Source organism: Hemicordylus capensis, chromosome 2 (assembly GCF_027244095.1).
Source record: "Hemicordylus capensis ecotype Gifberg chromosome 2, rHemCap1.1.pri, whole genome shotgun sequence".
NCBI classification, from domain to species: Eukaryota; Metazoa; Chordata; class Lepidosauria; order Squamata; family Cordylidae; genus Hemicordylus; species Hemicordylus capensis.
Genome location: NC_069658.1, coordinates 379341132 through 379366353, shown reverse-complemented (window position 1 = coordinate 379366353; position 25222 = coordinate 379341132). Strand labels below are relative to the sequence as shown.

At 43.1% G+C, this 25222-nt stretch overlaps 1 protein-coding gene and 1 long non-coding RNA gene across 3 annotated transcripts in view; one reads left to right on the top strand and one right to left on the bottom strand.

The window, feature by feature from the left end:
- Nucleotides 1-25222, bottom strand: part of TECR (trans-2,3-enoyl-CoA reductase) — a 54107-nt gene that overhangs the window by 28544 nt on the left and 341 nt on the right. The window contains exon 1 of one of the 2 annotated variants that reach the window (XM_053297312.1): nt 16502-16600. The exons of the other annotated variant lie outside the window; for it this stretch is intronic. Within the exon in view, the coding sequence (XP_053153287.1) occupies nt 16502-16585 (84 nt within the window). The 5' untranslated portion in view covers nt 16586-16600. Of the gene's footprint in view, nt 1-16501; nt 16601-25222 lie in introns of those variants that run through there. 2 annotated transcript variants of the gene reach the window in all.
- Nucleotides 434-24978, top strand: LOC128345422 (uncharacterized). The gene is made up of 2 exons (XR_008316464.1): nt 434-691; nt 23793-24978. It is a non-coding gene; the product is annotated as an uncharacterized LOC128345422 (long non-coding RNA).

The window sequence follows — 25222 nt, the reverse complement described above, 5'->3', positions numbered from 1 at the left end:
TTTTAGTGAGTTTTAATCTGTTTTAAACGTGTGTGTTTTATTTTGTTTAATTATGTATTTTTTATTTTAATGGTCAACCACCCTGAGCCACTTTAGGAAGGGTGGAATATAAATTGAATGAGCAAACCAACCAACCAAGTTATCTTGCTTTCTCTTTTCTACACAGAGAGGGAGAAGGGTCCTCCTACTTGTTTGGGAGTTCATTGGCCTCTATGAAGCTAGAAGCTGTCTCGAGTGGATAGCAAGAATTTGGAGTCTGTTCAGCACTTTCAGCAGAGAGCAAGGGCCAGCTCCAAACAGTGGTATTAATAGAACTGTGCCTCATAGGCTGGAATGGTTATTCACATGCCTCGGAGCTTCTAGAACAAAGAATTTCTTCCAGGAGAAGCAGCACACAGATCATGCTGACCATATTAAGTTGTTGTAGACTACAATCAGTTGTGTGGGGAGAATGGAGGGAGCTGCGGCAGGCTAGTAAGGATGGGTGTCGTACTTGGGAGGTGAACCAAGCTGTCGAAGCAATGATGGAACTCTTCAGAAGAACACACTGCAGCCTTCAAAACAGCAGCCCTGCTGGACTTCCCCAGGAACGACTGATAGGGAAACAAAATGATTGCCAGGATAGTATGAACTGCAGACAGCCCAAGATGTAAGTGAGGGAAGAAGACAAGAGCCCCACTGGCACACAGAGGTAAGCAATAAGCCCTGGTAAGTAACTGAGTGTTGCCTGGGGAGGGGAAGAGAATACAGAGCAGTATCTGAACGGCAAATACCAAGCAGGCTGATTTATGCCACAAGCTGATTATTTCAGACACACTGCTGTACACAATAGCTCTTGCAAAGGAGGAGAAAGCTTCCTCCCACATCTCAGCCTTTAAAAGATGGCCAAATAAGAAATGCAGGGGAAAGCTGGATGGGTGTGTGTGTGAGTAAGGAAGGGACATTTTCCCAGTGTGGCAATCAGGCAAAGATTGATATATCACGCACGGCCAACTCCCATTCTTGCAATCAACCTGCAATGGTCCACTCACTCAATTAATCACCTTGGCGGTTTAATTCAGTCTGTATAGCCATCCCTTTTCTAGGTGGACTGAATGTATACACAGTAAACTAGTCAACTGGCCAAATGTACTGTATGTCCAGGCAGTCTAGGGAGGCGATTTGGATGGAACAGCTCTCCAGCTCAGCACAGGCTTGCGAGTCTGTCTTGAGTGCTTTGCTAGTTGCAAAGGCAGTAAATATATTACTAGGGCTCACTGACTACCTCTGGGGGACAGGGCACTTTGCCTTCCAGCTTGCTTAAATCTTGGATAGTCTGCAGTTCCCTATACCAGATGGACTCAGCCTAACTTGGTCTAAATCTTTTGTCCTTTGCATATTCCCTACGGAGAATCCAGACGGCAGAGTTCCTTTAGGCAGAATCTTCCCTAAGACTGGAAAAAAAAAAACACGTTGCATTTGCCAATACACCAAGGCAGGGTTCCCTACAGTTTATCCCTTCTGTTGCAAACCCTCAACTCAGGTACCCCAGAGAGGGAGAGGACAAATTGAAATGTCACACTTATGAAATGGGCTACTCCAGTCAGTGGCTTACATCCAGACTAAGTTACTAATGAGTACTTCCACTGAAGTACTGACTGCTTAAGAGTAACTTAATCTGGATGTAAGCCAATGAGTGGAGTAGCCTGTCTCATAATTATAACATTTCAATTTCTGTGTGTGCATACACATAAACACAAATGTGTAAGAGTTCCGGAAGCAGTCAATGACTAATATTCACACTAAATTACTCGTAAGCAGTCTTATTGAAAGTAGTGGAACAAGTTTACTTGTCCTATTCATTCCAATTGGAGTAAAGGTGAAAGGTAAAGTGTGCCGTTAAGTCAATTTCGACTCCTGGCGCCCACAGAAACCTGTGGTTTTCTTTTGGTAGAATACCAGAGGGGTTTACAATTGCCATCTCCCGTGCAGTACAAGATTATTATTTTTATTATTATTATTATTATTATTACATTTATATCCCGCTCTTCCTCCAAGGAGCCCAGAGCAGTGTACTACATACTTGAGTTTCTCTTTCACAACAACCCTGTGAAGTAGGTTAGGCTGAGAGAGAAGTGACTGGCCCAGAGTCACCCAGCTAGTTTTATGGCTGAATGGGGATTTGAACTCGGGTCTCCCCGGTCCTAGTCCAGCACTCTAACCACTACACCACGCTGGCTCTTGTTGATGCCTTTCAACAACAACAAATATACCACTTTTCATCCAAGGTTTCCAAAATGGTTTACACAGAGAAATAATAAGTAAGATGGATCTCTGTCCCCAAAGGGCTCAGAACCTAAAAAGAAACATAGACACCAGCAACAGTATGAGGTACTGTGCTTGGGGTGGATAGGGCCAATTACTCTCCCCCTGCTAAATAAAAAGAATCACCACGTTTAAAAGGTGTCTCTTTGCCCAGTTAGCAGGGGTTCAGCATCTTCCGATATAGCTGCTGCCCGATATAGTACTCAGTGGTAATTTTCTGAAGCCTGTCAGTCAGGCTGAGGGAAGGGCTATGCCGCAGCACGTAGCCAGCCAATCAGGTGCAAAGGAAGAAGGTCTTCAGCCTCACCCTCCCCTTCTGCAGCAGACACATTGCGGAGGTCATGTTTGCTTCAAGCCAGTGATTCTCAGATGGGGAACGAACATCAGGGCTGCCTCATGGGGAGGCAGGAGGGCTCTGAGTAGCCCCAGGAGCCCTTCAACAGCCCCTAGAGTTAGTAGTGCCCCCAGCTGGGAGCCCCTGCATTAAGGAATAATTTGGCTTATTGATATTAACAAATCCCAAAACTCTACATCTGAATCCATTAATGTCAAAGAAGTCTTAAAACATATTACACCTCTTCTTGGGCTCCCTAGTCACATGACCACTTTGGGGGCAACAATAGTTGATAACACTGTAGCCCTATTCACATGTTATGCTCAATGCATGTACAATCTGTGTACAGTGTACACACAAATACAATTATTCATATATTATGTTGACCACAAATATAGCAGTACACTTTTTGAGGGACTTGTACCCAGGTTCACTTTTGAAATGAACACAAGTACAGTCACTTACACAGAAACCTGAAAGCAGCTACAACTTGATGTCTGAATAAGGCTAATGTTCTACATGTCCAAGGCAATGCAGAGATGGAAACCATTCTATTCATACAACCTACTGCTATAACTTGGCAAAGAGGCACCTTTTAATGTGGTGATTCTCTTTATGTAGCAAGGGGAGAGTAACTGGCCCTATCCACCCCCAGCACAGTACCTCCAGTGACTATTGCTCATGTCTATCTGATGTTTTTTTTAGGTTGTGAGCCCTTTGGGGATAGGGAGCCATCTTATTTATTTATTATTTATCTGTATAAACTGCCCTGAGCCATTTTTGGAAGGGCGGTATAGAAATTGAATAAATAATAATAAATAATACTGAAGGGTGGGAAAGTCTCCTCTGAAAGTCTCCTCCGAAAGAGACTGGATGTATGAATGGCAGACCAGCTCGCTTGCCACGCATTTCAATCTTCAAACCGGATTAAGCCCCCAGAGTGGTTGTGTGACTTACCCCAGCCCTTGGGGATGTCAGGACCATGTTCCAGCTCTGCATGGGTGACATCTAATGCTTCGATATACCACTGCTGACCAGTTGGCAATTATTCATAGTTTATGCACTGTAAAAACACATTCTCTCTCACGTGTGGGAGAGGGAAGAGAGCTGGTCTTGTGGTAGCAAGCAGGACATGTCCCCTTAGCTAAGCAGGGTCCACCCTAGTTGCATATGAATGGGAGACTAGAAGTGTGAGTATGGTAAGATACTCCCCTCAGGGGACAGAGCCACTCTGGGAAGAGCATCTAGGTTCCAAATTCCTTCCCTGGCATCTCCAAGATAAGGCTGAGAGAGATTCCTGCCTGCAACCTTGGAGAAGTTGCTGCCAGTCTGTGTAGACAATACTGAGCTAGATAGTCTGACTCAGTATATGGAAGCTAACTATGTTCCTGTGTGTGTGAAGCCAATTAATTTATCGTGTTTCTATACCGCCTGATAAGTACATCTCTAGGTGGTGTACAAATTTTAAAGTATTTATAAGTTACAAATTAAAATACATGACAATAAAAACAGAATAAAATAGATATTAAAACAAGATTTTTAGATTATTAAAATGAAGTTCAGAATGAAGTTTATAAGGGAGTAAAGGCATGTAACAGAGAAAGAAGTGATGGCCTTGCCCCCTTCCCACCCTCAGACGCAACTGAAGACAGTACAGGAATGTGGTAACCATATCCCCTAATCCTCAATACTTGAGAATATTGACAACTTCAGTCCGTGCCAGACTATCTGATTCCCTGCTGTTTCTGTCCCTCCCAAGGCACAGATGGGGGAAGTTCATTCCAGAAAAGGCCGTTTAACCGCTGACACAGTTTTCATCCTATAATCCACTTATGTTCTTCAGACAACAATAATAATTCTCAAATTTGGCACTTACAGAAAGTCAACTCAAGTAAAGGTTTACCTTGAAAAACAAGGTAGCCCATGAAATCCACCCTAAAATTATCTCCTTACAAAGAAAAATATGTATCAAATAAGGTTGACACTCTCCAAATTTTACTCTGAGCTCTGGGGAAAGTTTGTGTCTCATATGAAATATCCTTCTACTCAAGAACTTGAGAAATATCCTTCTACCCCATGGGAGGAGAGCTGGTTTTGTGGTAGCGAGCATGCATTGTCCCCTCTGCCAAGCAGGGTCCACCCTGGTTTGCATTTGAATTGGAGACTACATGTGTGAGCACTGTAAGATATTCCCCTTAAGGGATGGGGCCGTTCTGGGAAGAACACCCACCTGCTTGCATGCAGAAGGTTCCAAGTTCCCTCCCTAGCATCTCCAAGACAGGCTGATAGAGACTCCTGCCTGCAACTTTGGAGAAGCCACTGCCAGTCTGTGTAGACAGAACTGAGCTATATGGACCAATGGCTGACTCAGTATAATGCAGCTTCCTATGTCCCTATGAGTATGATACCAGATACAAAATATATATGTGCCATGGCAGATGTGAAAAGTGTGTGTGTGTGCGTGCACACCCATGCGCACGCATGCACGCACACACTTTTTGGCACTTGACCCTCAAACTATATCTATGCAGGGGCCCAATTATTTCCCAACTGCCACTCATATGCATTTATAAAGGGAAATTTACCAAAAAAAAAACACAAACCCACACAAAAAATACACCATGCACAGTAGCATGCTTGAATTTTGCAATTCCAGCAATGCCCCAAGTACAAAAATATCCCTGATGAAGAAGAAATACGCAGTTCAGTGTACTGACATCTTGGCAGCTTGATAGTTAAAGCATTCCCATATAGTCCCCCCACCAAAGTAGTTTTGTATCCAAACTACAACTGCACAACAGTTCTGCTATTCGTGAAGAAATCAGAGGCGAGTTGTCTGAAAGAAGTCTGGAAGACATTAAGCACAGTCCTTACCATGTAGCAACAGAAACAAGAACCACTAACGGTGGAGAGAGGGAAAATAAGCCAGATAGGGAGCTAGCAGGGCAGGGTGCCAAGAGCCTCCCTAAGAAATATTTAGCACCTTTCAGATGGGTGCAATAAAGCATCTTAAAGATGTAGAGAGATGGTGGTTGCCATTCATTTAAACATCACAGTGACAGCACGGATAACTAGCACAGAAGTCAAATAAGCAAGGAGGAGGAAGAAGGGGTGGAATGGTGGTAAAAAAAACTGATAGAGAGCCAGCGTGGTGTAGTGGTTAGAGTGCTGGACTAGGACCGGGGAGACCTGAGTTCAAATCCACATTCAGCCATGAAACTAGCTGGGTGACTCTGAGCCAGTCACTTCTTTCTCAGCCTAGCCTACTTCACAGGGTTGTTGTGAGGAGAAACTCAAGTATGTCATACACCGCTCTGGACTCCTTGGAGGAAGAGCGGGATATAAATGTAATAATAATAATATTACCTCAAAGTCATGCTGCAGACATGGGATACAGATAAAAGTGAAAATGGTGAGCCTTCAGGGTAGGAAATATGTCTCGTTTGTGCCTGTGTAATAACGTTTTTAGCCACCATCAACCATGGAAGAGGGCGAGTTACAATCAAAGATTTTTTTAAAGGAAGGATTGCAATCCCTCTCTAATAAGAACTGAAGTATTTAATGGTAACGGAATTTATAGTAAAAGTCCAAGAAGGTATTTTATTTTACACCACTTCAATAAAGTGAGCCATGTGAGACAACATAGCTGTAAATGTCAAGTGCTTTGAACACTAAAGTGTGCTTTAGAGCCCATTTTTAGCCTTCTTTCTTTAAAGAAAGTAAGCTTATGAGATCTTCTGGCATTGTGTGTGTCGGCCCCCTATCACCTTCGCAATGCCTGGACCAATATGAACCAAGCTGGGTACAGTTGTAAGGACACACAGGGACACCTCAACAGCATAGTTTCCGGTGATGTCATCCACCCCAATTGAAGATGGCAGACACGTGAACATTTGAGGCACAAGAGGGCTAACCTATGAACCACCTAACCAATTTGGACCAAATTTAGTTCAGCTGTAGGGATAATGAAAGTAGGCAGATTAGTTCATACCAGAACTACTTGTTAAAAACTGTGATTACCTTCGCCATTAGTCAGCCTTCTCAAATTAATGCCACTTTTCTCATAATATGTATGGACTATGCTTTAAATGTCTGCTTTAATTAACAACATAAAATGAGAAGAAACCAGGTAGCTATCTTCTAAAATAAAGTACATGTACCAGACCATATCTCTCAGAGCACAAGACAGCTTCTTCTTTGGCAGCTCTCCCTCTAAACCCTCACAAAGTTAAAAAGCTGTTCATATTTGAAATATTCAACAGGAATTAAAGAAAACAAAACCAACTGAAAAGCAATGGGGTGCAGCAAAATGCCCAATGTGGATCATGATCATGTTTTCTAGCCAGTTTATTACTCCAAAAGGGTAGCAGACTTTGAGCCATCACTGGTAGAGTATGAATTAGGCTTCAAATTAACAACACCTGACATTTTTAATCTTATTAAAATTAAGGGCTTTGGGCATGACACTGGACAACACTTCTCAGTTCCCGCCCACCCCCACCCCGGATGACTAATCAAATTATGGCTTCCAGATTTAGCAGTACCCTCTTTGCAGTTTCTGCTGCATTGTTACTGAGAAAATACTAGGGATGTACACGAACCTGTTAGAAGGCCATTTTACAGGCCTCTGAAGAGGTTCGAACACTGGGAGGTTCAAAGGTTCAGCGGAGGGGGGGACACTTTAAGGGCAATGGAGGGTGCACTTATTCCGCCTGCCAGCACTCGCTAAAAAACCGATCCGGCGGGGCAGCAGCGTACTTCCCTAGCGCCCCATTCGCTCCTTGGACCAGAAGTGGCAAGAGGTAGCATGTGTGCACACATCGCACTCGCTCATGTGCACATCAGGCGTGCATCCAACGTGTGCACACTACTTCCTGTCACTGTCTGAGGAGTGGATGGGGTGGCAGGGAGGTACGCTGCCGACCCACTGGACCAGTTTTTCAGCAAGCACTGGTGGAGGAAACATGTGGGGGGGGGGAGTGCATCCTCCCCTGCCCTTAAAGTTATCCCCCTGCCGCCAGTTCCGTGCACATTCCTAGAAAAGACCTGGAGCCTGGTACCCCTGCATCAGAGCTCTGACAACAGGAGATTTAGATCTGTCATTTGGGAAAATAGGTCCCACTGTTTTAAACCTTTTGTTCTACAGGAAAATAGCATTAACACTTCATCAGAAAGAAAACCTGTTCCTTAGACACAATTACAAAGCGTCTCACTTCTGCTATCTTCCCCCCTCTACCCACCCACAGTGTATAGACATTGCAATATTTTACATGCCCCACAAAAGAGAAAATGGCCACTACTCCTCTGTCATGTAAGCAGAAAGCAGCCACCACAGTCTGAGATGCGAGGAAACTTCAGAGGACAGGCCTCTCTGGCATACGGAGGACAGGCCCATGCTCCACAGAGAGTAGAGGCTCTCCCTATTTATTGACGGCGTGCGCTATGACATATTCATTATATTTTGCTACAGTTTTATCCACCCCAATCATAGCTAAATATACAAAAGAGGTGTTATGCCTGCTTTTCACTATGTGACACATTTAAAAGCTGGTGCTTTCGTTTGGCACCTGGGTGGGCAAAAACATACTCTGAAATGGTGATCAGAGGAAAACCTACTGAGACTAGGGGTCTTGACTACGTTTTAGTGCAAAGGTGAACAACACGTAATCTATGGAGTTACAATATGCTGCTGACTCTGGTGGAAGAAAGCCATGAACATTAAAAGAGCAGGCTATGCCCTTGCTCACTAGTCTTTGGCCGAGTATCATGAAGTACAAGAGCTCCCCATCTATATGGTGCATGACAGTGTTGCAGTGGTCAGTCATATCTGATCCATTTGGCCTGTAGGGGCCGCCAGAAAGGTGACCTGATGGGCCAAAGACCTGTCTACCCATCCTTTACAATTATGGTGGGTGCAAGATTCAATGTATGAAGGCTTTTTTTAATTTATAGGTATTTTACCACAGCCAACAACCAAGTTCACTGTGAGGCTTGAGATTTTGCCTGCATTTCAAAAAAGATGAAGAGATGTAATTAGAGGTGAGCGAGACTAATAGCATCTCCTGCAGCCAAGTAGCAGATGTTCCAAGTATTTATATGCTCTAATCCCCCAAGATGTGGATGTCGTCATCCACACCAGGCTTGCTCCTAGCTTTGCCATCACAGGCAGAAAACAGGCACAATTTTATTTTTTGATGACACAGAAAGCAAACAAAAATGGCACTGGCAGCCTCTCCAATAAGAAATCTTGACACATACTGTGCTCAACAAGGTTGCACAACTTCACTGGCATAAGGTAAGCATTTTGACAAGTGAAACGACCCAACACACCATATCTTCAGTTTATACAGGTGAAACTCGGAAAATTAGAATATCGTGCAAAAGTCCATTTATTTCAGTAATGCAAATTAAAAGGTGAAACTGATATATGAGACAGACGCATTACATGCAAAGCGAGATAAGTCAAGCCTTAATTTGTTATAATTGTGATTATCATGGCGTACAGCTCATGAAAACCCCAAATCCACAATCCCAGAAAATTAGAATATTACATGGAACCAAGAAGACAAGGATTGAAGAATAGAACAGTATCGGACCTCTGAAAAGTATACAGTATACTGTGCTTGATTGGCCAGCAAACTCGTCTGACCTGACCCCATAGAGAATCTATGGGGCATTGCCAAGAGAAGGATGAGAGACATGAGACCAAACAATGCAGAATTGCTGAAGGCCGCTAATGAAGCATCCTGGTCTTCCATAATACCTCATCAGTGCCACAGGCTGATAGCATCCATGCCACGCTGCATTGAGGCAGTAATTGCTGCAAAAGGGGCCCAAACCAAGTACTGAATACATATGCATGCTTATACTTTTCAGAGGTCCGATATTGTTCTATTCTTCAATCCTTGTCTTCTTGGTTCCATGTAATATTCTAATTTTCTGGGATTGTGGATTTGGGGTTTTCATGAGCTGTACTCCATGATCATCACAATTATAACAAATTAAGGCTTGACTTATCTCGCTTTGCATGTAATGCGTCTGTCTCATATATCAGTTTCACCTTTTAATTTGCATTACTGAAATTAATGGACTTTTGCACGATATTCTAATTTTCCGAGTTTCACCTGTACATATGCGTAGAGACTGTCTCCACCTGCAGTGGAACTGCTGCTAAATACCAGGCTATGCCACTGAAGGAAAAAGAGAAACTGCAAATAAAATCAAAATTAGAGCACTCCGGACCACTGAAACGCTAAGCTGATAGCACCCTCTGCTGTACACATGCAACCTCTACAACTGAAGTGACCAAGGACCTACTGCTGTATGAAGCAGCTCTCACTTGGTGTTAAAATGTTAGTTAGTTAGTTGTTTATTTACTATCTTAAAATGTAAATACTATACATATTAAGAACAACTTTCATTTTAAAAGATCATTTTAAGTTTTTGTGTTGTTTTTTTAAATCTAGATTTCTTAAATTACAGTGCAAACAAAAGCAATTGCAAAATGCCAATGGATGGCAACGTTTACAAACCAACTCCTTTCAAAGTAACATCTATAAAGGCAAGGCTGACTAATTGAAGCTATGCCCAATTTATAAAATGCCATTTTTTAAGGCACACAATCAAATGAAGACAGAATGCATATGTGCTCAGTTTTCAAAGTGCTTTGTGCTTAAAACTGGCCTTGGGGTAATTAGAAATATGGGGAAATGTATCCATGTGGATAGCCATATAGTGCAGTGGTAGGGGTGTCAGGATAGGTCTCGGGAGACACATGTCCAAATTCCAGCTTGGGGCAATCCTCCTCTCAAAGCCTAAACTACCTTACAGGGTTGTTGTGAGGGTAAAATGGGGAGGGTATATGTGCCACCTTGAGTTCCTTGGAAGAAGGGTGAGATAAAAATGTAGTTAATAAATATCCCCTTTTCACGTCATAAGAAGAGAGGCACTCTAGATCAGGGCTCAACAATTCTCAGGCACCAGCTCCTCGTGGCACCTGGAAATTTAAGTGTGGCACCTAAGAAAGGTGTTGGACTGATGTAACCAGGGGGAGCAGAAAGCAAGCAAGCAAAGGGGGGGGGGAGTTGCTCCCTCCTCCTCCTGGTCGTATCAGTCCATGCCCATCTGAACCAGAGCAACCTGCCCCCCTCTGCTTGCTCACCCCACTCCTGATTGCATCTGTCCATTGCCTGGGCATCCTCTTTCTAATAAGATGCCAGTTCCATGACTAGAAGCAGCATGATCAGCCCCCACCAACAGAGCTGGATCATTAAGCAAGCTGCCCCAGTTGCACAGAAGCCATGTGTAGAAGAGAGACTCCTTTGCACTCAGAACAAAGTTTAAAGGCTTCCCGAGTTTTACACCCATCCAGTATTCATGGGACAGAACAGAATTGATTTCTCTCTGCTTCTTGAAAATATGGGTATGGTTTTCCTTTAAAAACAAAAGCACAAATTCAACTTTAGTCAAAACTTCCAAACTGCACTACTCCAGTGAAGTCTGAAATAAGCCCAATGAAAGGCAGGCTCATTCGCATTTTGTAGCTCCTTCTTGCACAAACATCTAGGAGGCAGGAATTCTTTCTCAAAGCCAGATGCCTCTAGCAGGTTACTGTCTGCAGCCCAACAACTACAAAAATGGAGCCACACTAAACTGACTGAGCTCTGTTGATCCTCAAGCATTTAGCAGGAAATGGAGCGCAAATCCCCTTACTTTCCTGAACTGTCTGACAAGAACTGAGAAAGTGCAGCACAAATTTATCCCAGAGCCTGAACGAATCAGAAGTATGTTAAATGATGACAATGATCCATTCAATTTTTATCACCTCACCCAGTTGGCTCTAGGCAGTTCACAAATATAAAACACACAAACTCATTAAAACCAGTTTAAAATCATTTCAGTAATCACTAGAGGCCGGGCTAAAAAGATGTGTTTTTAGGGCTCTTTTAAAGGCTCTAAAAGTTCTATCTACAGGGAGTGACCTATATGGCGCGTGATCCAACAGGGCATGTTCTTATGAGTGCATTCCAGAGCCCAGGAACAGCTATAGAGAAGGCCCGGGTTTTGCGTATCCGCAACTGGGAAATTGAAACAAGTCTCAACAACTGTGACCCGAGCTGCAATTTATTGTGGCTGGGGAGGATGGGAGTTGTAGTTCAGCAACAGCTGAACATACCACAGGTTGAGAACCCTTGTGTTATTCTTTAAGGTGCCAGAAAACTCTGTTTTGCTACTACAGACTAGCATGACTACCCCTCTGGAAGTGAGAGTTATTTAATACAATCTTTATTTGTCCCAAGCAGTTCTGTTTCTGTTTGAAGTATGTTACCATTTACCTTCCCCCCTTGTGTCACTAAATCCAGTAACTTTGTCAAGTGTCCATGGTCTGGCTCCTAAATTTTGGGGCCAGCTTCTAGATCCCAAGAACATTTGTCAAGGCCTCTAGTAGACCATAAGTTTCTGGCTAAAAGTAGATTATTCAAGAATGAAAAGTAGCAGCCCACTCCGGGGGGTGGGGGTGGAGAGAGAGAAAGTGTGTGTATGTGTGTGTGTCCCTCCCACTCCAGGTGTGTTTGTGTGCGCGTATGAGGGCAGCAGGATTTTAAAACAGCCAAAGTTAACCACCAGCACCCATAGGGAGCTGGTAGCAGCCAACCCAGCATCCCGCAAGGAGGGTGGTTAACTCCTGCCGCTAAACTGGCTTCTACACATGCGCCGCAGCGAGTTGAGTGGTGGGGGCAGGACACACTCCCCACAGGATGCTGAGCTGGCCACCCTGATTATATCCTGCCACCCTCACCACCACCCCCAGAGCCTCAGGTCTCACCGGCTGCTACTGAAAAATCTAGTCAGCTAAAGGCAGAATATCCTGTACTTAAACCCCAAAAGATACCTATCCAATCTTTCCTTGCAAACCTAAAGGAGATTCTACGAGGAATCTGTGGAATCTGTGCAACTCCCATTTGCAGAGGCACCTAATCTTGAACCGCTGCCCAAGAACTCATTCATAAGTCCAACTTCTCTTGTGAAGCACATCTCATAAGTTCCTGGGCCGATCCCAAAGAGAGATGTACAGATAATCTGATCTTGACTGGGCCTTCTATATCAAGATGCCTCCAATACAAACAAGTCGACTGTGAGCTGGGCTTCTTCAAACATACACTGGCTGACTTCCAGACTAACAAAGCATGGGTGCTGCTGTTGAGTTCCTGACTAAAGCAGCACTGGCACTTGCACTAGGAAGGGGGGGGGGAGATTTCTACAACCTCCTTTCCCCCCAGAAGTGCTCTGTACCATATGAAAATATGTCTCTGAGGGCTGTGTGATAATCAGGGACATCCCTTCATGTGACACAGAGCATTTCTGGGGGAAGGGGAGGTTACCAAAATCCACCACCCCTCTGCATGATGCCAGTGCAATGTTAGTTGAAACTAGCAACAGCAGCACGTGTCACCTAGCACTCATGCTTTGTTAGTGTAGATTTCAACCACTCAGTTTTGTAGCCATGGACAGTGATCTCAATTTTCCCAATTGATTAGGACGTCACTTGGCACCTACCATCTTGTGACTGTGTGTCCATACTGCTGCCATCCCAAAACCCTCCCATTTGACATGCATATTGTGATATGTAGCAGTAACAATCTCTGGCTTCTTATGGCTTATAGCAAGAGGACAGAAATTGACTAATAAAGACCTTATAATCCTCAATGAGATGGTCCTGACCCTCTGAGCAGAAAAAAAATGGGAAGGTAGATTTTATGTAGTAGACGCAAGGAAGGGGACTGAAAATAAAACTGCTAATCTTATAATGCCCTTATACAAAATGATGGTGCAGCCACACTTGGAGTACTGCGTACAATTCTGGTCACCACATCTAAAAAGGGACATTGTAGAACTGGAAAAGGTGCAGAAGAGGGCAACCAAGATGATCAGCGGCCTAGAGCACCTTTCTTATGAGGCAAGGCTACAACACCTGAGGCTACTGAGTTTAGAAAAAAACACGACTATGGGGAAACATTATAGAGGTCAATAAAATCATTCATGGAGTGGAGAAAGTGGATAGAGAGAAATTCTTTTCTCTCTCACACAACACTAGAACCAGTGGTCATCCATGAAATTGATTGCCAGGAAATCTAGGACCAACAAAAGGAAGTACTTTTTCACACAACACATAATCAACTTGTGGAATACTCTGCCACGAGATGTGGTGACAGCCAACAACCTGGATGCCTTTAAAAGGGGTTTGGATAACTTCATGGAGGAGAGGTCTATCAACTGCTACTAGTTGGAGGGCTACAGACCATCTCCAGCCTCAAACGCAGGATGCTTCTGAGAACCAGTTGCAGGAGAGTAACAGCAGGAGAGAGGGCGTGCCCTCAACTCCTGCCTGTAGGCTCCCAGTGGCATCTGGTGGGCCACTGTGTGAAAAAGGATGCTGGACTAGATGGGCCTTGGGCCTGATCCAGCAGGGCTGTTCTTATGTTCTTAAGAACATATTGTATCCAACTCTGGAGACAAATTTAATTCTTCTGACTTCATTTTGGCTCAGTTTTTAAACTAGTGAGAAGAAAGTAGTTACATCCTTGTAAATGGGCACTTAGTGACCTCACAGCACTCTGGTTTCAGCATTGTCTGATAGGTTTATGTTTTAGCAGTTTGTTTCAAATGCAATGATTCACAAGCAGTACCCTCCCCACCCCACCAAGAAAACATGAAACATCTGGGAGAGAAAAACAGTTTCAGGGAAGAGTAGAATAGAATCATCATGGTCGGAAGATGGTAGTCTTCCCTACCATCAGACAAGCCATAAGTAGGTTGAACGCCACCAGACTAAATTCTCACTGGTCTCCATTGGGTTTGTGAGGATGAGCCCTCCCTCACTTGCCCTATCATTCCAACCTGCTTTCAGAAGAGCTGCTACTTTGTTTCAGCATTTTCCTTTGTGTGGTTTTAACAGGGGCGAGGGGAGGTATCCTGTGTGTACCAACTGCCAATGCTAAACTAGTTTCCCAGTTTATATATGCAGAAACAGGCCTCATGCCCAAGACTTTGTACAAGGAAATCACCACATTACTCTGTCAACCAGATAGTTGGTAATGGCAAGAAGGGGGGAAAGAAACAAAGGAAAAATAAGCTGGAGAGTTAAGATGTTTGAGAAACACTACTCTCATTTTAAGAGAGAGACATGCTGGGGGCATAGATGGAGGCCATCCTACCACTAGGTTGAGATCATTTCTTCCTTTCCTCTCCAAGATTCAATAATTAAATGCAAGACTAGAAGTGAGAGCTTAGACAGATTAAAATTTCTAGGCATCAGCCTCAAGTTGTAAAGTTGTGCCATCAAGTCAGTGTTGACTCCTGGCGACCACACAGAGCCCTGTGGTTTTCTTTGGTAGAATTCAAGAGGGGTTTACCATTGCCTCCTCCCGCACAGTAGGAGATGATGCCTTTCAGCATCTTCCTAGATCACTGCTGCCCAATTGTGCAGGTACTGTACCAAAATAAAACTGTATTCAATTTAAAAAAATACCAAGGAACTGTATTCAATTAAAAAAATTAGAAAAATTACTTATTTTGGAGGAAAGGATCTTGTAAAAAAATGAAAGTAAAATTCTTCTGGATCTAGAATGATGCACTCTACTATATTTAGGACAAAGCTATTCTGATTTGGTTCACCTCCTCCATGTCCCCATCCCACAACCAGACCTTTGAAAATCTCAAGACTGGCTTGCAAAGGCTTTCAGCTTTCAGAGAAAGAAGTACTCTTATGAACTGAAGTTCTTATAGTTCTTATACTGAAGTTCTTATAACAAAGAGAAATTCCTGAAGGCCACATCATACATTACAATTTCTTTGGAGGGGCCAAGGACTAAGGGAAAGCATACAGTATGTACCATAATAGATAAAGGACAACACAATAGGTCTTTCCTATGGTTATGCTATGCATTGGGAAGCTAAAAAAAGCACACTCAAGCTATCTGCAGTATGCCTGCAAACTCTGCCCCAAAGTTGACACATTCAGAGTCTCACCCCCATGTTGAGCAAAATTACAGCATTTATCCACACATTTTTCCTAATCCTCTGAGTCTGAAAACAGCCTTCAGTGTCCACACTCTCAGCAAGCAATTGTAGATAGGCAGGAAATTCCCAGTTGATTTCTAACATTCTCTACCACCTTCAACCATCTATCTATCTATCTATCTATCTATACATATATATATTTTAGGAGTAAGATGTCTATCGATATTAGAAAATGCAGCTGTGTCACCAGATGAGATAATATTAACTACAGAAACAAGACAGTTTATTTCTCTTTACTGTCTACCCTTTAGCATACATAAGCCTCCTGAACAGATTTTTCTCTCTTTCAAGCTGCCAGATTCCCAAAAAGGTACAGGTGATCACACACACACAAGTTGAACAAAGAAAAGGTATCTGACTTTTAAGTTCTAAAGTTAAGACTTGTTTGATTATTTCTCTCTCTCCCTCTCTCCAAGTCTTCATAAATGTCTCGAACACTACCAGGTTTATTGCAAAGCAATGCCAACTTGGCTAAGCATCATTAGCTGACACAGCCTGTTTGAGGCCCAAATTACATGCAATGTAGGAGAGCCACGACTGAACCTTTATTTTCCCCCATGGGAACAACAGCAGCTTAGGCTGGGAAAATGGCACTAGGCAAACAGTTCAATCTGGAGATAGCAATATTTCAGAAGTGATGTGCCAAGTCTTCAGGGCCAGCTCAAGGAAGGGTGACATTCAAAACTAAGCTAACCTAGCATCTCCACCTCTCTAGCCCCCCACCCAACTGCCCCCCCCAGCATTGGCCACATCACTGGTCATGCCGCCGGCTACCGGACTCACCGTTGGGCTGGAACCCCTGCACTGCTTGTTGCTTCTCTTCTTCCCGGCAGCATTCAGTGCTGTCCTCCAGTCAGCACTAAGCATCACTGGCTGGTCTGTCTCTGTCCTTCAGCAAACATTTGTGCTTTGTCTCCGCCATTTTGAGAGCAAAGTGCAGAAGTCAGCTGGTGGACAGGAGAGAGAATGCACACACGGGGAAGACTGACGGCTACAATTCCCACTGCCTGCCTCTGGCTGGTGTGTCACCTTGCAGTACCTGGCCGCAGGCATTCACGATCAGCGCTAGGCTGATCAGGCATAGCTAGCAGTCTCTCCGGCTGTGCCGGCTGGCTCATTCTCTTGTGTACACACATACACATTCAATTTCAGAGTGTGTATATTCAAGCGAGAGAGCCAGCCAGCTGGCACAGCCAAAGAGGCCTCCGCCATCAATCCTGAATATACTCTGCCTGCCACAGCAAGCAATGACACACCGGCAAGCAGTGGGTTTCTTTTTTCTTTTCTATTTTCTTTTATTTCTGACAAATCAAAAACAACACACACCACACAGAAAAAAAAGAAAATCACAATTAACTAATACATCAACTTGGATTCTTCTCCCCCCCCCCCTTATCATTTCATTCTAACTCAGTAACAAATAATATATCTACGTATTTGGATATACCTCAGAACTGAAAATACGGAACTTGCAGCCTTATTTACAAAGAAAAACCAAATCTTACAAAGAAAAGCCAAATCTAGCAGTGGGTTTCATAGTGGCTGGAGGCAGGCAACAGGCATCGTAGGGGGTGGTCTTCCTAGCAGTGTGAGTGCCCTGCAAAATCATTGTGTGCATCATTCTTGGAATGTGTGCTATAGACTGCTGGCCCTGATCCCTCCCCTACTGCTGCTGCTCCAATCAAAATTGGACATGCTAGACAATTTTTAAAATGACAGAGACAGCTGTTTGATCCATCTGATCAAGGATAACAGTTTGGACCTGAATTAAGTCTGGGTTGGCAACAATAGTTTCACACTAAAGGGACAACCTAAATGCAATTATTTGTCTACACTTCAAAAATAAATAAGGTATACTTAAACAACTTTCATTCATGAGGGTCTTCTAATCTTCATAGTACTGCTAACTCTCCTAAGCACAAGGGCAACCAACACGAATTTATAATAAAATGTTTAATCAGGTTTATGCCAGCAAGAATGATACCCAGAGGCTAAAAAGAATTACAGGGAAAAGATATAATAAACAGACTCACAAAAAGTTCAACATGAAGCTCTCAACAGGAATAAGATGATATGGAGGTACATGTTGATTGATGTAATAGGAAGTATTGGCTTTCTCCTTCTGACAAGCTCTAGTGTGGAGCAGCAAGTGGGGTGGTTTGCTTCCTGATTTGCTCATAAGCAATAAATATGATAATCAAGATGAAAGGGCTGGAGGTGAAATGATAGTCGAAAACCTAAAAGGTTTCTCAATCCCACTGCAAGTCTTCTACTAGCAACATATGGATATTTACTTTGTTTTGCTATACTACAACTTACAACAATAATACCCACTAGAAGTCTTTTCAAAGTGGCATCCAGGTAAGTTGTCCCACAGTAATCAGCATTAGTTTAATCATATATTCTAAATTCAAGTCCATTTCTACTTATTTCTCTCTTTCCTGACTCGCAATGCATATGGGCAGCACCTGAACACAAGGAGGAGATTGTCATAAGAAAAGCCTTGTGGATCAGATCCAAGGCCAGCATCCTGTTATTTCCCCACAGTGGCCCACCAGAGCCATTGGGAAGTCCACAAAAAGGAGATGAAGCCATGCTGCATCTCTTGCTGTTGATCACCTGCAACTTGTATTCAGAAGCATCCTGCCTCTGAATTTGAAGGTAGCCTATAGCCATCAAGACTTGTCCTCCAAGAAGTTGTCTAATCCACTTTTACAGTCATCCAAGCTGATGGTCATCACCACATTCCATGGCAAAGAATTCCATTGCTTAATTATGCACTGTGTGGAAAAAGTACTTCCTTTTGTCAGTCCAAAATTTCCTGGAAATGTGTTTCATGGGATGACCCTTAGTACTAGTGTTGTGAGAGGGGGAGAAAAACTTCTCTCTATCCACTCTTTCTACACCAGGTATAGTTTTATAAACCTTTATCATGTCACCGTTTCTGTAAACAAAAAGGCCTTAAATGTTATAGCCTTACTTTGTTAGAAAGGTGCTCTAGCCACTGATCATTTTGGTTGCCCCCCCCCCCCCCTTCTGCAGTTTTTCCAGTTCTATCATATCCTTTTTGAGATACGGTGACCAGAACCATATGAAGTATTCCAAAAGTGGCCACACCATAGATTTTTATAACGATGTTATAATATGTACGACTTTATAACTTTGATGAGGGGAAGAATCAACTATGGTTTTGATGATGGTGAGAAAAACAGACTATAATATCCTCCATAAAAAAGGTAAAGTGTGCTGTTGATTCGGTTTCGACTCTTGACGACCACAGAGGCCTGGGGTAGAATACAGGAGGGGTTTACCATTGCCTCCTCCAGCGCAGTATCAGATGATGCCTTTCAGCATCTTCCTATATTGCTGCTGCCCAATATAGATGTTTCCCATAGTCTTTTCCCATAGTCTGGGAAACATACCAGCAGGGATTCGAACCAGCAACCTCTGGCTTGATAATCAAGTTATTTCCCCACTGCGTTCCATAGCAGACACTAAATCCTAAGTGTTCATTTCAAGAATAGCAATTTTCTAGCCTTTGCAATTGCATAGAACGCCTTTATATTACACCAGCTGAACCCAGACAGAGCATCTGTGCGCTAGTGCATTCAGCCTTCCCCACCCCAGAGACTTGGTGGGGCAACAGAAGGCCCCCTCACTTGGCTTTCCCCTCCCGCTCAGCCTTTCCTCTACACCCACCCGCCGCTCGCCCTTTTCTCCCCCTCCTGCCACCCTCTCACTGCTCGGCCTTTCCTCCCCCCCTCCCCGCCCGCTTGCCGCTTGGCTTTTCCTCTCCCCACCACCCAATGGCCGCTCAGCCATTCCTCCCCGTGCCCCCCCCTTGCCCTCCCCCCCACTCTTTGTTTGGCCTTTCCTCCCCCTCCCCAACCACTCGCCACTCACCCTTTCCTCCCCCGCCATCCGGCCTTTTCTCTCCCTGCCTTCTCTCTCTTGGCGGAACTCTTGCAAGATGAGCCACGTACCACCCAAGATTAGCCACGGGTCACCCGTGGCTAATCTATATATTTTAATATAGAGATGCTCAATACTTAGGCCCTTTGTTTCTAAAAGAGGTCCTACTATTTAGAGCAGGGGTAAGCAGCCTTGGCTCTCCAACTGTTGACTCTTGTTGTGCAATTTATTGTGGCTGTGAATGATGGGAATTGTAGTTCAACAACAACTGGAGAATCCAGATTGCTTAACCCTGATTTAGAGAATATCTCTGTACTTATCCTGCAGCTTTGTAAACTCATGTTCTACAAAGCCCAATCTTGGTAAGACATCTGCTCTGCATGTAGAAGGTCCCAGGTTCAATCCCTGGCAGCATCTCCAAGTACAAATGCTATAGGGATGTGCACAAATTGATTTTTTAAATTTGATTCATGCCCAAATTGAATCATCCCTGATTTATTTTGTGTCAGAATCTATCCCCCCAAATCACCCGATTCAATTTGGATTTGATTCAGATAGATTTTGACCACTTATAAAGGTCCTAGGGGCACCAAATTTGGGTGGTGGGTAGGTCCTCATGGGTGCCACTTACCATCGAAATTTCAAGGCAGTAGGGCACTTGGTTGATTGTTAATGATTTTTTTTTTTGTTTTTACTGCTTTGTGTGTTTCCACCATAGGAAATAATGGGGATTCGAAGACACCTTATCCTAACACTCACATGGATCCACAGCTTTAATTTTTTTTAAAGCTAAGCTCTAGCCCTTGTAGAAGTGGAGTTATGGAGCAAAATGTGCAGTTACTATTTTTCCAAGTTTTCTTTGGTGTAAAATAATATTTCCTCATAATGTATCCCTATGAGGATTCACTGCACACCTTCATTCCTTCTGTTCATTCTGACTGTCATTGGACAGTGCCAATTGTCAACTGCCATGTTCCAACTACACCCCTCCACACACACTGGGGTACTCAGTTTATTTCTTAGGAATTTATGGAGTGTTTAGATTCTTTGGTGTCTTCATTACACACCTTCATTTATTCTGTTCATTTTGACCCCACTGCTTTGCAGGTGGAAAATTAGTGGCATCCCATGTGCCAGCTACCCCACAACCTGCAAACCACTGGGTACTCCATTTATATTTTAGGGATTTTTGAGGTGTTCAGACTCTTTTGTGTGTAACGAATCCTCAAATCTGGCGCGATTCAATTTGGACCTGAATCTAGCCAATGGACCAAAGGGGGCGATTTGTTCTGTTTCCAAATTGCTCGAATCAGCTAGATTTGGGCACAAATCGATTTGTACCCAAATCGATTCGCACATCCCTAGAAAGCAGCTTCCTAGCTTCCTATGAGAAGAAAAAGCTCACTGAAAAAAATAAAATAAAACCACATTTAGAAGCAAACTAGTTAGCTAAATTAAAGCTTCAGAACTTAGTAGTTAAAAACCTGACAATGCTTCAGACCTCTCCTTTTATAATAGTAAGGTATACCACTTATTTAGTAAGAAAATGGAAATAATGTACAATATTCTTAGAAGCAAAAGCCAAAAGCATCTATGTCCACCCTTGGATATGGAATCTGGGGAGCGAAAAAACCTATAGGATGGGCTTCTTCCTAAAGACTTGTCATCATGACAATTGATGTACATGCTGAGGGGGGGCCTGTGGGATCCTTGTCAGCAAAGGTGAGATGATCCAAGGTCAGAGGTGGAGAGCAGGGTTTTCATCTCCAATGGCAGTTATTTGCTTTCCCCATAAAAATAAATGACTACTGTTCATTTATATGGGAGAAAGAAGAGCACTTGGAACACCATCGGTTTGTGGGTTAAACCTGCACCCTACTGACCTCACTAAGCAACAAGCAAGCTCCCAAGTTTTTTGCTCACACTGCCATGTGGCAGAATGCTGGTAACTGGCTTACGTGCAAGTTTTTTCCCCTCCACTCTCTGGACTTCCAACTTACGAAGAGTCCTATATAAACACAAAAGCAGCTGCATCTGAGGGCTAAGAGTTGGGCTTAGGTGCAATGAGAATGTTCACTGGACAGTATTTTCAGTATAAGAAAGTACATCAGAGTGGATAAGAATTCTGAGGACAAGCTTATACAGCAAGAGCTTTCCACATATTCCAGCCAGATGACAACCTTTGTCCTCCGCCCTGTGTGCCTACAGATAACAGCAACCGGCTGCTGTGAGCAGCAGAAACACCATCCATTTCAACAGACACTCTTGGGCAAACTTTCCCTATTAATAAAGCAGACAGAAATAAGAAAAATTAGTTCCTAAAAGTTGCAGCTTAGTGGTAACAGGTATAAAATGACAATATGGAGACAAATGCTGAACTTATCTGCCCTGCATGATGTAATTAGATCTGGTCTCATTGCTAGCCAAGGAAAAACTGGGCTCTTTTTTTCTTTTTCTTTTTTTTTAACTCGGCCTGGAAAACTGGAATTCTAAGGATTTCTCCTCCATTCCAGGCACTTAAAGCAGATGAAGATATTGGACACAGATATGAAATGCTCTTCTGCTCAATATTCAGATGGGAGCATTCACCACACAAAGTATTTGAGAAACTGCTGAGCTGGTTGGGCAGGAGGTACATATAGCCAATCTTAGTAGTGTTACACTGCTAGGCATATATCCATTTACAGGACAGGTGCAAAGGCCAGTCTGACCTCATGGCTGAAGAGACAGACTTAGCTGTTCAGGTCATTCTCCAGACTGCAGCAGAGCAAAGCATTTGAATGCCTGCCTCACAAACCTCACATACACATTAGAAATCCTAAGCACTGTCAGACAATTTAGGGGGGAAACAAGTTATTAATTCTCCACATTCGATTTTATGTTTTAAAAATTCCCAAAGGACTTTTAAAAATGTTGAGCAATGCAGCTGAGGATCATAGTCTCAGAACATCAGATATATAGATACCGATGGACATTTAATATGAATACTACACTTCAAACCTTTTCTGCAGACCAGATCGGTATTCTTTCTTCAAACCTTTCACCTTCAGGGAACCCTTTCCACAGGAACACATGTGCTGAAGCAGCCCTGCACATCTGCCATGGAACTTCAATATACTGCAGAAGACTCTGGAGCTAGACTACGCACTCCGTTCATTCAAAACACTGTCCAGGTCCGTTCGGCATTACTTCACAGGAACATAACCCACATTACATAGGAAGATTAGTAGTGGTGGGCATGCTGTATTTCAAGAAAACTTGTCTGGCAGTAGACCTTTGCACCGAGACACTGATATACTTTAGACAAACCCCAAGTTTACCCAAGACACAGTTTTAAAAAATTTGTTTTAGTCTAGGTAAATGCTAGGATAGGAAACACCACAGAAGTATTACCGATTCCTAGAGCTACAACTCTTAAACAGCAAACAAGGATCCCAGGTATAGCTATCATACCGCTGACATTTGGTACAATGAATCACAAGTGTCTAGAGGTTTCTTAGGTTATGTCAGATTAATGAAACCCTCAAAACAAACATAAAATCCTGTAGGTAGAGTCTACTGCTCATAAACTAGTTAGAATTCAGTCATCACTTCACTTCCATAAAAGGTAAAGTGTGCCGTCAAGTCAATTTTGACTCCTAGCGCCCACAGAACCCTGTGGTTTTCTTTTGGTAGAATACAGGAGGGGTTTACCATTGCCTCCTCCCACGCAGTATGAGATGATGCCTTTCAGCATCTTCCGATATCGCTGCTGCCTGGTATAGGTGTCTGGGAAACACACCAGTGGGGATTCAAACCGGCAACCTCATGCTTGCTAGGCAAGTCATTTCACCACTGCGCCACTTCCTTAGCCACAGAAAAAACATATAAACTATGAGCCCTACTTGTTTCCTTAGCAAAGTTGCAAATTATTAAAGGGACATCAGTGCCAGTTCTTTTCTATCTATCCCCAGAATTGACATTTTATATGTAAGGAGGCCAAAACAGTGCTTACCCTCTCAAGAAATGAAGATAAAAACTACTTATTATGGGCTTAGCTGGTCAGTTGGCTTTCTCTTATGGAACCTGAACAGCACTTTTTAGTCATTACTAATAAAGGTGCAGTAAGCGAGAACATAAACCTGCTCCTAGGGAAAGCAATCAATATTGCTCTCTTTTCTAGTTTCTCAATGGACTACATCACCACATAGTTGCATGCAGGCACAAAGGGCACGTCTCATCTCTCATTCACTGAAAAATACCGAAATGTCCAAGAACACGCCTATGAACTATGTATTGCAACAACCAGCCTCCAAGAGATGACAGTAATCAATTCTACAGAAGAAATCTCAAGCTCCTGCATCAGACAGTTAAATAAGAACTGCAGAAAACCATTTTAGTATATTCTTCAGTACCAGTTCCAACAGCTGACATACGTTTTCTGAATAGCAATGTGTTCCACCTCCTCTCTCAACCTCAGTAAGTTCTTGACTGCAACACACCTATAAAAGCAACAAGTTCTCCAGGCAACTTGCATATACTGCGCTTTCCTTCTTCAGGATGAAACATGAAAGTCTTTCAGCAATTAGCCTTGCACAATCAGAATCAAAAGATTGAGCTGACATGGGCTGTTCCGGCAAATCAAAAGCTGTATGTGTGGCAAGAAAAAGCAACATCCTATGAAACATCAGTAGTAGCAACAGAAGAGGGGACAAAAACATCTCTTTTTGAAGGAACACAATTTTCTGCAGTTGCTATACCAAAAGGGTGCAACTTCAATAGTGGAATTAAAGCTTACTGAGATGGCTACTGCATTTTAAACCTGTTCTGCTACCTCTCATTGACCCTTCTCCTATGAAACATCAGTACTTGATCAAATGTCTTACATCTATGGTGAGATTATAAGAGTATACATTGAGAAATGCATCATTTCTGGGAGAAACCTGGTAATATCAAACCTGGTTATCAGAACACCCCTCTCACCTACAAAATATGGATTGGAATACTTCTCAACAACACTAGTTGGCCACTTAAAACATGAAGAAAAAAAGCAGCATAGGACATAGAGAGCTATTTTCTCTATTGTGCAAGAAAATTAAAGCTGCAATCACTATTAGGAAAGCACATGTTTGGAAATAGTCAGGGAAAGATCAAAAGAAATCTACATACAAAACAGGCAGAAGCATATTACCAAGACCAGTTTAGGCTGATGCTTGCCTGCTGATTGAATTCATACACCTTTTGATTACTCCAGAGAGCCTGTATCAACACAGTCTCATCCTTCACATTGTGGAATGTTGCCTTGATGAATTAGTTTTCTGACCTGCCTGTCTACATCTCTATTAAATCAACAGAAGAGGTTGCAAGCTTTTGAATCTCACAGAACTCTTCATTAGCCAGAAGTAAAGGCAGTTAAGGACATAAAAGTAACCCGAGAATCTCATACGTAGATATGGCACAGACTTCATACCACTAAAGTACAACAGATTTAGAAATGCCTTAAGTCAGATCAAGTAAGAAACATTATCCCATCCCGTCTCCAACACTTTAGCGTGCATGCTCACACCTCATCCACTCCCTACATACGGACATGAGAATCTTCACTCTCCCGCC